At 34.5% G+C, this 14,007-nt stretch overlaps 2 protein-coding genes across 2 annotated transcripts in view; one reads left to right on the top strand and one right to left on the bottom strand.

Annotated features, from left to right (window-relative positions):
• Window positions 1-2,873: 2,873 nt before the first annotated feature.
• On the bottom strand, window positions 2,874-13,057 carry rhoua (ras homolog family member Ua). Its single transcript, XM_073833959.1, has 3 exons — window positions 12,536-13,057; window positions 11,102-11,160; window positions 2,874-6,965 (listed from the first exon to the last, which is right to left on the bottom strand). The coding sequence occupies exons 1-3, from the start codon at window positions 12,783-12,785 to the stop codon at window positions 6,513-6,515; spliced, it is 762 nt and encodes a 253-aa protein (XP_073690060.1). The 5' UTR covers window positions 12,786-13,057; the 3' UTR covers window positions 2,874-6,512.
• The window catches only part of pdcd2 (programmed cell death 2), a 3,768-nt gene continuing 2,774 nt past the window's right edge, over window positions 13,014-14,007 (top strand). Inside the window, exon 1 of the mRNA XM_073834638.1 lies at window positions 13,014-13,047. Within this exon, the coding sequence (XP_073690739.1) occupies window positions 13,014-13,047 (34 nt within the window). The remainder of the gene's footprint in view (window positions 13,048-14,007) is intronic.

The following is a 14,007-nucleotide window of genomic DNA, read 5'->3' as shown; positions in this document are numbered from 1 at the left end:
CAAAAAATGTATGGGTCCTGAAGGACTTTTCTGAGGAACAGCAGACAGTTTAACTGTTAGGGCAAACAAGTGACTCATGAACAAATAAGTACAAAACAAACAAAACTAAAAAAAAACAGCATTAAGGTGACAACACAGTATTAAGAATCAAGTATATGTAAACTTTTGAACAGGGTCATTTTTATAACTTATTTTTTTATTTTATGTGAAATATCTTTTTCAGGTCAGTACTAAATAAAAAATAACATGCATTTTCTATGATCCCTCCTATTTTGGCAATATAATTAACATTTTGCAGATTCTGCAAGGTGTATGTACACTTTTGACCTCAACTGTATCTCACTTATCAGTTCAAAGGTTAGGCTTTAGAACAACAGCTTTATTAGAACACCATATGATGAGAAAGTAGCTTTTCCTGGTAATATTCATATTTAACTTGTGTCATCACAGCTGTGATGAAGTCAAATGTTCCATCATAGTGTTGTCAGAACCTTGAATAGCGTCCATCGTTGGACATTGAGCTCCAGCTCCCTGCGTAGGAAGCTGTATTGAACGCCTTCTCTAGAGCTCCAGAGGAAACTATCAAAACTATCTGTATATTCTATCATGTTTGATTCATTCTGGCTCAAATGTTAAAAGCTATTTGTAGCATGAGATCTTTGGGTTGAGAGGGGGCCGCAAATTGACGTTTTTCTTTGTTCCTCTGCCACATAGAAACATGCAATATGAAGCAACTGGATTAAAGTGGCCCAAATATGTCATTGTTAGCAGTTACAGTGTTTAGAGCTCAGAGTGAGCAAGTCAGCTGTTTAAGAAAGCAGCTCAATGGAGCTAATGAACCCCGACGCCACTTTAATTGCTTCGAGTGCTTGTGGAAATGTGATTAAAAGCCAGATAAAACACCCCCTTGGCAATAATGCAACCAAACTGACAAAAACATCACAAAGCAACTGCCATATTATTCCTGCTTTCATTAGTCATTTCAACGCCTGCAGCTAAATTCTAGTCTGTTTACATAAAGCCTTTAATATACAGTAGGATCTCCATGACTAATTTTAAGCATTTACTGTTGAGGTCAAAAGTTTACATACACCTTGCAGAATCTGCAAAATGGTAATTATTTGACAAAAATAAGAGGGATCATACAAAATGCATGTTATTTTTTATTTAGTACTGACCTGAATAAGATATTTCACATAAAAGACCTTTACATAGTCCACAAGAGAAAAATAGTTGAATTTATAAAAATGACCCTGTTCAAAAGTTTACATACACTTGATTCGTAATACTGTGTTGTTACCTGAATGATCCACAGCTGTGTTTTTGTTGTTGTTAAAGAGTTGTTCATGAGTCCTTTGTTTGTCCTGAACAGTTAAACTGCCTGCTGTTCTTCAGAGAAAATCCTTAAGGTCCCACAAATTCTATGGTTTTTCAGCATTTTTGTGTATTTGAACCCTTTCCAACAATGACTGTATGATTTTGAGATCCATCTTTTCACACTGAGGACAACTGAGGGACTCATATGCAACTATTGCAGAAGGTTCAAATGCTCACTGATGCTCCAGAAGGAATAATGATGCATTAAGAGCCGGGGAGTAAAAATATTTTGAATTTGATGGGTAAATTTAACTTATTTTGTCTTCTGGGGAACATGTAAGTATCTTCTGTAGCTTCTGAAGGGCAGTACAAAAAAAAAGAAATATTATATTTATGCAAAATGAGAAAAATGTACACATCTTCATTCTGTTCAAAAGTTTTCACAACCGGTTCTTAATGATTTGTTTTTCATTCTGGAGCATCAGTGAGCATTTGAACCTTCTGTAATAATTGCATATGAGTGTCTCAAAATCATACAGTCATTGTTGGAAAGGGTTCAAATACACAAAAAAATTTAAAAAAACAAAGAATTTGTGGGACCTGAAGGATTTTTCTGAAGAACAGCACACAGTTCAGGACAAATAAGGGACGCATGAACAACTATCACTAAAAAAACCACACAGCTGTGGATAATTCAGGTAACAACACAGTATTAAGAATCAAGTGTATGAAAACTTTTGAACAGGGTCATTTTTATAAATTCAACTATTCTTTTCTCTTGTGGACTATATGTAAATGTCTTTTATGTAAAATATCTTTTTCAGGTCAGTACTAAATAAAAAATAACATGCAATTTGTATGATCCCTCTTATTTGGTAAAATAATTAACATTTTGGAGATTCTGCAAGGTGTATGTAAACTTTTGACCTCAAACTGAGTAAAGTTGCAATTGTGAGATATAAAGTCACAGTTATTATTGCGATGTATAGTGACATTGTGTCATTTTTGAGATGCACAGTCATGTTTTAAAGATATAAAATCACATTACAAGTTGTAGAATCACATTTTCAGATATAATATTACTTTTGTGAGATACCAGGTAAAACGTCACAACATGAGATATAAAATCTTTTAGGAGAAACAATGTTTCCATTGCAATGTATAACACATTGTGTAATATAGTCAATTCTGAGATTCAAAAGTCATCATTTTAGATATAAAGAAATTTACGAAAATTTACGAAATTTAACATCTAAGCTATAACCATGCAAGATATACATTCTAGCATTAATTAAAAACAAATTATTAGAAAATGGCTAAATTTTCTCAACTGCAATGATAAAACAACATCAGACCCCAGACAGTGAACTGTACATAACCCGCTATGAACAGACACTATTAAGCCGCATTATTCCTGCAGGCAAGACAGTGTTTACCAAGTATTAACCATAAAAGGCACTGAGATTATAAAATTATGCCCTTCCCTGATGGCCTTTCATAACATATCCCAAGAAAATGAATAAAAACAGTACAAGAAGATGCACAAAGACAATAAGTAGACAAAAAGTATATTTATTCTGAGAAAGATAACAATCTACAGGGAGGTCTCTGTTATTGCATGTCAGCTTTGTCTGAACGACGACCAGATCCTGAACAGTTCCGTCTGGTGGGACGCTGCAGCATGAGCTCACTCACACAGAAAATATACAACACTGCAAATGCAACTCACGTGCAAATCAAAGCAGTGAAAAAAACACACTGCGTGTTTGAAATGATAGTTTGGCGACTTGTCAAAAACCTCAGTAATTGGTCCCGTCCTGTGAAAGTACACAGCACTGTAGCGCTCATATGCTTTGGTCAGTCTGAACTTAAGGCCTGTTTCTGATTCACAATATATGAAATGTCACAAAAATACTTATTGATAAAAGATTAAATACAAAGTACTGTTACAATACGCCTCTTTTAAACATCTTTCTCGAGCGTGCTTCACCGAAGAAAAAAAAGAAAGAAAATTCTGTCATCATTTAGTCATCTTGATTTCTTTCCAAATATGTTTTTGTTCATATAATGAAAATAATATATTTTTCAAAATATCTTCTTTTGTGCTCCACAGAGCAAAGCAAGTCATACAAGTTTGAAACAACATGAAGGTGAGTAAATGATTACAGAAATGTAATTTATGGGTGAACTCTCTCTTTAAAATCAATATGTTTGGTTTGGGTTTCATCTCTCTATGCCACCTTCAACACTTGCAGTTTACAGCACTGTAATCACTTGCTAAAAGCCACTAACTTCTTTTTCAACACTGTTTCAAATCCTCGCCACATTCTGGCACACAAGTGGCAAACTCATCTTGATTTCATTGTGTGCTCATGAAAGAAAAATGTTTGCCACTAGTGACGTTATAGTGATACTTCCATACTAACCCCAGCTTATGCAGTGAAACATTAACTTTTCCTTACTGTGTCATTCAACTTTTGCTCTTTCACATTTCGCGTAGCAGCAGGTGACTTTTCCAGTTCATCTGACGTGAAAGCCTGATAAAAAGTGCAGTTTGCCCTTGAGCAACACTCCATATAGAATTAATTTAACGATAGGGCTGCAATGCTTATCAAAGCATGACGTGGCTGACATTGTCCTTCAGGGGAGACAAATGTACAATAGTAGCTTCAACAGTAGAGCAGTAACTAGCAATGTCAAGGTCATGGGGTTGATGCCCAGGGAATGCATGAAGTGATCAAAGGTATGCTGTAAATGTAATGTTAAGTTGCTTTGAATAAAACTGTCTGCCAAATGCATTCAAGCAAATATGGAAGAAAAGACTTTCAGCATTTGTTTATGTTAAATATGTCATCTGCACCACTAACATCCCCAGTTTTTGAAATAATTGAATTAACTGAATTGAATTAATAAGTAAATAATTTACAAACAACACAATTGGGCATATTTGAGCCCAATTTGAGCATACATTCCTGCAACCAAACTCACATCCCTGGTTGTGTTGCCACTAGTAGTGCAGGAATGTACAAATGTCACCTTTGAATAGTGGCATGAATTGCAAAGACATTAAGAACCTGTAAAAATTTCAAGCACAAAAAAAAATTGTCTTGTTCTAATGGCAACTGAAAGCATTCTCAACCATTATGGAGTTGAGGTCAAACGTTTACATACCTAGCAGAATCTGCAAAATGTTAACTATTGTACCAAAATAAGAAGGATCATACAAATTGCATGTTATTTTTTATTTATTACTGACCTGAATAAGATATTCTCATAATAGACGTTAACATATAGTCCACAAGAGAAAATAATAGTTGAATTTATAAAAATGACCCTGTTCAAAAGTTCTTAATACAGCGATTAATGAACAGTTAGATTAATGAACTGCCTGCTTAAAATTCTGTTTTTTAGTATTTAAACCCTTAGTTGACCTTAATGTGAAAAGATGGATGTCAAAATCAAACAGTCATTGTTGAAAAAGGTTTAAATAACACAAAAATGCTGAAAAACCAAAGAATTTGTGGGACCTGAAGGATTTTTCTGAAGAACAGTGGGCAGTTTAACTGTTCAGGACAAACAAAGGACTCATGAACAACAAAAAAAAGCTGTGGATCATTTAGGTAACAACACAGTATTAAGAATCAAGTGTATGTAAACTTTGGAACAGGGTCATTTTTTTATAAATTCAGCTATTATTTTCTCTTGTGGACTACATGTAATCGTCTTTTATGTGAAGTATCTTCTTCAGGTCAGTACTAAATTAAAAAAAAGTATGATCCCTCTTATTTTGGTAAAATGATTTACATATTGCAGATTCTGCAAGGTGTATGTAAACTTTAGACTTCAACAGTAATTTCTGGTAGAAAACTGTGGCCTGAAAACTTTTTCCTTCATTGTAAATGTGCAACACACTAATGTTCACATGCTTGGGGTTAGCAAGATTATTTTAAAGCAATTAATACTTTTATTCCGCAAGGATGCAGTAAATTAATCAAAAGCGACAGTAAAGACTGCTGTTCTTTCAAACTTACTATTCAACAAAGAGTCTTGTAAAAAAAATCACAGTTTTCAATATTGTTAATTAGAAATGTTTCTTGAGCACCAAATCAGCATATTAGAATTATGTCTGAAAAACCTGTGACATCGCTGCTGAGAATTCAGCTTTGTGATCCCAGGAATAATTAATATTTTAAAACATATTACAGTAGAAAACAGTTTTTTTAGAATTGTAATCATATTTATCAAAAGAGACTTCTTTCACAAATATAAAAAAAAATCTTACCAACCCCAAATTTATGAACATTAGTGTATATTCCTATAATTACTCATAATGTCTGACTCAATCAGATTCCTCCTGGCAGCACTGAACGCTTTACTCCAAACACTCTGTTTTTGATGAAGCTCCAGGTTCAATGACCAGATATACAATCCAACTGGCCTACTAAGTGTACTTACTTACACTCAAAGACCCTGACCTCACAGCATGTTTGGATCTGGACTTAACTCCAAATGTAAACAAGACAGCCTGGAGAGATGTGCCAGCGTCCTGCTGTCTCTAAAATGGACAATCATTCACCCTTGCAGGACAACAACGTAAATGTCAGTGATGTCAAGATGATAGTGTGTCCAAACATCTGCTTGTACTCTACATCACACTTAATGCTTTGACAGATAAATGAAGGAGCACTTGAGTATCTCAGACTGAACCCACTCTGAATCACTCCTCCGAGACAAGGGGAAGTAATCCTGTTCACGTATGCAGAAGAAGTGTTAAAACCCCAATGAAATGCTATGGTTTTGCTAAGACCGACCAAAAGGGTTGATTTTCACAGTGTCTGAATGAAGAAGGAAAGTCCTGGCAGTCTAAACTAGAACTTTGATAGAAAAACAACCCACTTGAAACCCTCTTCAACAAGAGATAAGGTAAAGAATTGTTCTCATGAGTTTGAAGTTAACTTGGGACTTTCCGATTGACGAGCAGATCCTAAAATGTAGCAGACAACTTTGAGTCTTTCCATTTCATCACCAAAGCTGGCCGATCTAAAATGTCCGATTAATTTCATGGCCACATGTGCTCCAGTTAATCCACTAACAAAGTCCCATAAAGCAGATGGATCTGTGTCCATTTCTATCCATAAAAGCCAGTTCCAGTCTATCCGCCTTCATATCAACAGTATGCAATCATATTCTCACGTCTATGCCAAACAGCAGTATTTTTTCCACCAGGACTCAGAGAGCTTCCTCATTTTATCGGGTGTCCGCTTCTTCAGCCTTTTCTGCTGCTGGCTGTCCGAGTACTGGATGCTGGCCACTATAGCCGTGTCAAACACCTCCTTTAGGTTCTTCTGGGTGAGCGCTGAACACTCCATGTACGAGACGGCCTGTACTTCCTCAGCACACACGCAGGCCTCCTGGGGGTCCACCGGACGCTCCTTGTACTGGGCCAATTGGATGAGCACTTTGACATCTTGCCGAAGGTCTGCCTGAGTCCCGACCAACAGTATCGGTGCCCTCGGGCAGTGCCGGCGGATCTCAGGCACCCACTTTTCCCTCACATTCTGGAAAGAGGAGGGACTTACCACACTGAAGCAGAGCAGGAAGACGTCAGCATTGGTGTAGCACAGCGGCCGGAGCTTGTCAAACTCATCCTGCCCAGAGTAAAGAAAGATTTAGAGATAAACAACAAGGGAAAAACTAACACTTGTTGTTTCATCCAAGATGTTCATGTCTTTCTGTCTTCAGTTGCAAAGAAATTAAGGTTTTCGAGGAAAACATTCCAGGATTTTTCTCCATATAGTGGACTTAAATGGGAACCAATGGGTTTAAGGTCCAAATTGCAGTTGGGTCATTCCATGTCAACTTAACCAGAGATACCAGAGCCAGGCTTACATTTTTGATTTTGCTAATATTTTTTCTAAAGAAAGATACACATGTATAGTGATGAAAGCCAAAATTTGGAAATGTAATTTGAATTACTGTCAAAACTGGTCAAACTTCAGAGCCTATTTCAAGGGTATAAAAAAGACTTCAGAAAGATGGCAGTAGTGTTGGGCGATATGCTCAATTTTCATATCGCCCTATCGTCAGCCTGAGAGATCGCCGATACACGATACTATCGTGCTAATTTAATTAATTATCTATGTACTAAATTCCTTATTCGTTTTGTAAAGGTAGACTTTTCTCTTGACATATGATTAAGTTGTGCGTGTACAGAGCGCTGACTGTAGATCTGCCGGAGTTGTTCAAGTTACTTTCGGTTTCATTCTCTGCTATCGTCAGTGAGTGAGTTGTAAATGTGCGTGCCAGAATGTAAATGAATGAATCTTTCTTTACCCGTCATATTGCTATAATGTTACCGCTGTATGTCTGACCGTTATCATGAGGGTGATGTTGTAGTTCAGTTCATATTGAATGCGGAGAAGTGATGCGCGTGTAATTCACGTGCGTATGTTTAGCGCCATTTGATCGCATCGTAATTCTAATTAACGCCTATAGACGTTACTGAGATGAATGTTTATGTTTACTATATACAGACTGATTATGATACATCGTAATTAATTCAGCCTGAACCAGGTTTTACTACCTCTGTTATCCTAATGACTGCAATGCAAATATAATATAACACTCCCTTTAGAATCAGTGAATCTACCACCGTACTGTATGATGAAAATCTCCCATTCTCACTGCACGAGGTGCGTTAAGGCGCGGTGGCCTCTCTATGCGTGTGTTTATACCGCGGCAAGTTTCTGAAGCATCCTAGAACAGACTCTCTGTGCTGCATTGCTAAAGTTAAGTTCTTTGTTGACGGATAATAATAATAATCGTCTAACTATCGTCAAAGGCATCAGCAACAGGCGATATCTCTGACTATCGTCGATACACGATACTATCGTCTATCGGCACAACCCTAGATGGCAGCATCATAATGTTATTGTTACACAGAGATTGGTAGTTCTATTAGTAAAACCTGTTGACTTTAGAAATCTTTGTTACATTATGTGCCAATGGTGACCATTAAAAAATGGGGAAGCAGGTTTTTCAAGTTTTTACTCCAAAATTTGCATGTCTGTAACTCAAGAAGTATTAAAGATATTTTAATGCCCTTTTAAATATTGGGTTTTAACAAACCTTCCTGCTGGCATCTTCATTTTTAGGGTCTTACATGGTTCGGTTCCAGGGATATTGGAATTTCAAAATGGCTCCAGGGGTAAATTGTTAAATTATTCACATTTTCAATGGTCAAACAAACTTTGGAAAAATAATATTTATGGCACTCAAACTGGTATGTTTAATGGAGTTGTTTTGACAGACAAACTTTGGAATAAAAACTTGAAAAATGCCGTTTCCCCATTTTTGAATGGTCATCATTGGTACACAATTTAACAAAGATGGCTAAAGTCAACAGATTTTACTAATAGAACTACCAATCTTTCTGTAAAATTATTGAGATGCTTCTATCTTTCTGAAGTCGTTTTTAACCCCCTGTAATTTGGCTCTGAAACTCAGGTGAAAATTGTCATTTTGACCCGCTCTACAAAATAGTGGATTACTCAGTAAATATTCATCCATGACATTTAATATTTTGGCCTTCATCACTATACATGTTTATCTTTCTTCAGAAAAAAATATTAGCAAAATCGAAAATTTGAGCCGAGAAGGTTTCTGAAATTTGATTGATTTGACACAGAATTACCAGGTAAATTATCAGGAAATTTTTATTCTGAAAATAAACTTATCCTTTAAAAGTAACACGAGTTATGATACATATAAAACTTACTATAAACATCTTGTCAGAATGACTGTTTGTAATTTTGTGAAGTTATGCAGTATGTGTATATGTCTATACATATTTTTTCATTCTTTTAGTTGTTTTTCCTTTTTCCTTTTTTGCTTGTTTAATGTAAACAAGCATTTGCAAAATCATACACTACCACTGAAAACTTTGGGGTTGGTTAGATTTTTTTTAATGCTTTTGAAAGTCTCTTATGCTCACCAAGGCTACATTAATAAACAAAAAAATATTGTGAAATATAGTATTATAATTTAAAATAACTGTTTTCTAATTAAATATATTTAAAATAGGGCTGTCAAATGATTAATCACGATTAATCACACCCGAAATAAAAGTATATGTTTACACACTAAATGTGTGTTTACTGTGTATATTTATTATGTATATATAAATGCACACACATACATGTATAGATTTAAACAAATATTTATATGAATGAATAGTTATACTTCTATTTAATTTAGACTATATATAGAATTATAAATATTTTCTATATAAATCTAAAACAAATTCTTGAAAATACATGTATGTGTGTGTATTTATATATACATAATAAATAAACACAGAAAACACACATTTAGTATGTAAACATGAACTTTTATTTTGGATGTGATTAATCATGATTAATCATTTGACAGCCCTAATTTAAAATTTTAATTTATTTCCATGATGACAAAGCTGAATTTTCAAGAGTCATTACTGCAGCCTTCAGTATCACATGACCCTTCAGAAATCATTCTAATATGCTAATTTGGTGCTCAATAAAAATTTTAGTAACACTTTAAATGTCATTTTTAATTAATTCAGCGTGTCCTTATCTTAGCTTATCGACCCCAAACTTAAATAAAATCCCTTAAAACGGCTCTAAATTCTTATCTTATCTAACAGTATAGTGCTTTAATCTTCTAAACTGGCTTCCAGATCATGCTTATGATTCCATATCCTGAAATATCAGGACCCGCTGTGATTGTAGCGCATGAGAGATAAAGTCTAGATCACAAATGTGAGATCTGCTGTTTATTACTGCTGCGTTCCATCTGTTTTACTCTTTCTTATGACTCTCCAGCTTGTTTTCTGTTGATACGCCAAAACCGCTTTCTTCTCATATTAGTCAGTTGGACACATTCTAACCCATGACAAACAATCCTGTATATAATTTATATGCAGGAATGTTGTTACAAATGCATTTAGGCATCACAACATTATAATAAACAATATGTAAAGCACATATTCAATTTATAGATTGACTTTAGGTCAGTGTTAGATGATGACAAATAAATGTAGAAATGAGAGAAATGAGCATGCACAAATTTATATATAGACTAAAAATGCTGATACAACTGTCCAATCAATGTACTCCCTGACTCTGTTTTTCTCTCTTTCACTCCCTTCCTCCATTTCCACTGGCCTAAACAGGACTGATCCAAATCTCTCTTGGCTTTCCTCCCTTCACTGTCTCCCCTTAGCTTGCTAAACTCATCGAAAACACACTGATCTCACATTTCCAGTGACTAACCCCAGCTGTACCCCGGCTGAAAGTAGGTCTCCCTTTCCCTCGGATCAAGCCCAATTCATCACAATTAGACTGCTTCCCATTTGCTATCCCCTAGAGCTGGTTTCCCCCCTCCCACAAAGGAAGAACCACTGACTGACCTATAACAGCATGCTCCCATAGGATGAAGTCTATACTTCCTTGTGATGCCTTGACTGCAAACTTCAGCTGAACTTTACCAGAAACGCTTATCATGAGTAAGCAAAACAACACTGAATCACTTTCTCTCTTATCTTACAGACAGGCAACCGTATGACTAATTAGGACATGACTCACGGGTCTGTTTACAGTTAAGAGACGAGGGCTTCGACAAGCATGTGTTTGTGCAAACAGTATGTCATCCTTATACAGTGACTTGATGAACTTGTGCTGCCTTGAATGTGTTTGTGTGAGGTGGTTTGTTTGGGTCTGGTGGTGCTGAGCGGGCTTATTGGACTGACCTGACCGGCTGTGTCACAAAGCTGAAGTTTCACAGGCTTGCCGTCCACGGCTACAACCGCTGCAAAGGAAAAGAGAATCAATTTGATATTTCATCCCTTTCCTGTGCAAATTATTAAGATACATGGACTGTGATAAATGAGACTGAAATGGGTTGGTGAACTTGCTGCATGGCGTTACAAAAACTCAACACAAAAAAACAGACAGTAAACAATCATGTGGTCATATGATGAATTAAATTGTGTCACTGGCAAGCTGCAATAACTAGATCACACTTCATCATAAAGTAATTAAAATATATTTTACTTTTTTACACTACATTATTTTAAAATAGTCATAATAAAAAAAAATAAAAGAAAGAATATATATATATATACACATAACATTTATTTTCTATTAAATTATTTATTCAAAATATTTTAATGAAAAATTTAAATTTTAAATGTAATTTATTTAAATTAACATTGTTTATTACAAATTAATCTAATACAACATTATATATTAACATTAAACTCATATCTGTGTGGTATTTAGTTAAATAAATAAGATAAATATATATTTTTTTCATTACATTTTTATTTAAAATAGTCAATATTATTAAAAAAACACTATATATTTTTTAATGGATCTTTTGTTAAATTATTCAAATTATTAAGTCATTATTCTCATTATAATATAAACTAAAAAATTTAACTTTGTATATATATATATATATATATATATATATATATATATATATATATATATATATATATATATATATATATATATTTAATACAAATTAATCTAATACAATATATGTTTTGGAGTGGTATTTAGTTAAATAAAATAAGATAAACATTTTTTTACATTACATTATTTATTTAAAATAGCCATAATAAAATGAACTAAAAATAAAAATAACATTATATATATTTTAATTTAATTTATTTTTTATTAACTAATTTATTCAAATTATTTAAATTAAAAACGAATTAAATCACAGTTTTAAATTAACATTCTTTATTATAAATTAATCGAATACAACATTTTATACAACATTTATATATCCAACTAACCTCATATCTGTTTTAGTGTGGTTTTTAGTTGGTCCAAGCTTGTGCATTAGCTGGTGCAAGTTGGTTATTAGCTCCAAAACTCAGCTTGACCATCAGTATTGTAGTATTGGTGTGACCAGCTGGTAACTGGTTTATTGCTGGTCTAAGATGGTCTACCAGCTGTTTGGATCAGCTAATGACCAATCAGAATGTTTACCATGAACCAAAACGTTTTTGAATTAAAAAAAAATAGTTTTTTTTTAATTTATTACAGTTTAGTTTTACGGTTTAATTGTAAATGCGTTTAAGTTTTTAAAATATATATGTTATTTCTTTTTAATGTATTTTATTACAATTTAGTATTAGTAGTTTAATTTTAAATGCTGGAGTGATGTTTACCTGCAAAGTTGTCAAACGCTGTTGGGACATACTCGGTGGGATATCCATTGGTGGTATAGCTCACAATGAGACTAGTTTTACCCACTGCACCATCACCAACCAGCACGCACTTCACCCTGCGCTCCGCTGCCGACCCGAAGCGGCTCTTCACCGCGGATGACAAATCTCTGCTCCTGAATCTCCTCGGCGGTACCGGCGGCACAACCGTACCTGGAACAGGCTTATATTCTCCACCTCCCTGCGGAGGCATCGCTGAAAACACTGACCGTCCAGCAGTTTTAACGCCAGTTTCAGCGATTCATCTCTTTTGTGAATGAGAGAGTGGAGCACCAGTCTCCGGTTTCACCGCGGTGTCCATTTATTTTGGAAGAAAAACAAGTCCTACATTTCAAATCAAGGAGTGTTTGCTTTATCTGGATATAAAACAAAGCAACTCTGAAGTAAAAATAAATACGAAGCCCACACGTACACTGACGTTATGCCCTCCTCCGCCCTCTCTAAAACTGATCTGAGTGAGCAGCACTTTACTCCCAAACACTGTGGCTGTGTCTCAATGCCTAGTCCTCCGCCTAATAGATAGCGTTTTGAGGCGTGCACAGCTTTTTTGGCCATACACAACAAGGTAGGCAGCTGACTAGAATTTGAGACAGAGCCCATGACATCATCCACTGTGAGCTGCAGTCATCCGTGAAGTGAAGTTCAGCAGACCTGCTGTTGTCATTACTGATAAACTCAACTGAATGGCGCGAATACACGCGTCAGCATTTCTATTTGTTACCAGGGATAATGTCCTTGATATTCAAAATGGTTAAAGTGCATATATATATTTGTGTCCTTTGAACAATATTTACATTTTAGCGTTTTTTACAAATATTTTTTTTCTGAAAGAAAGAACAATGCGAAATAGGGTAATTATCATTGGTAATCTAATTAAAATTTCCAAGTAGTTAAATTATGTATTTGCCACTTTCTGCCAATGTAAAATACCGTGACCTTCTCTTTTGTATGTTTGTACACACAATTACATAAAGTATGCTGGCAAACGATTAATCGCGGTTAATCGAATCTAAAATAAAAGTTTTTTGTTTGCATAAAATATGTGCGTGTACTCTGTATATATCAAGACATACAGTAGGATATATTTTGAAAATATTTACATGCATACCTTTATATTCATATAATATATAGTTTTTATTAAATATATACATGCATGTGTGTATTTATGCATGTAACATAATAAATATACACAGTACACACATATATTATGTAAACAATAATGTTTATTTTAAATGTGATTAATCGCGATTAATCATTTGACAGCACTATATATATATGTATATATGTATATATATATATATATATATACATAATAAATATACACAGTACATATATTATGTAAACAAAAACTTTATTTTAGATTTGATTAATCTCGATTAATCGTTTGACAGCACTTTAGTTTAGATCTATCTATC

Source organism: Garra rufa, chromosome 2 (assembly GCF_049309525.1).
Source record: "Garra rufa chromosome 2, GarRuf1.0, whole genome shotgun sequence".
In the NCBI taxonomy this organism is placed as follows: Eukaryota; Metazoa; Chordata; class Actinopteri; order Cypriniformes; family Cyprinidae; genus Garra; species Garra rufa.
The sequence above is the reverse complement of the archived record's forward strand: the minus strand, read 5'-3'. Positions and strand labels throughout refer to the sequence as shown.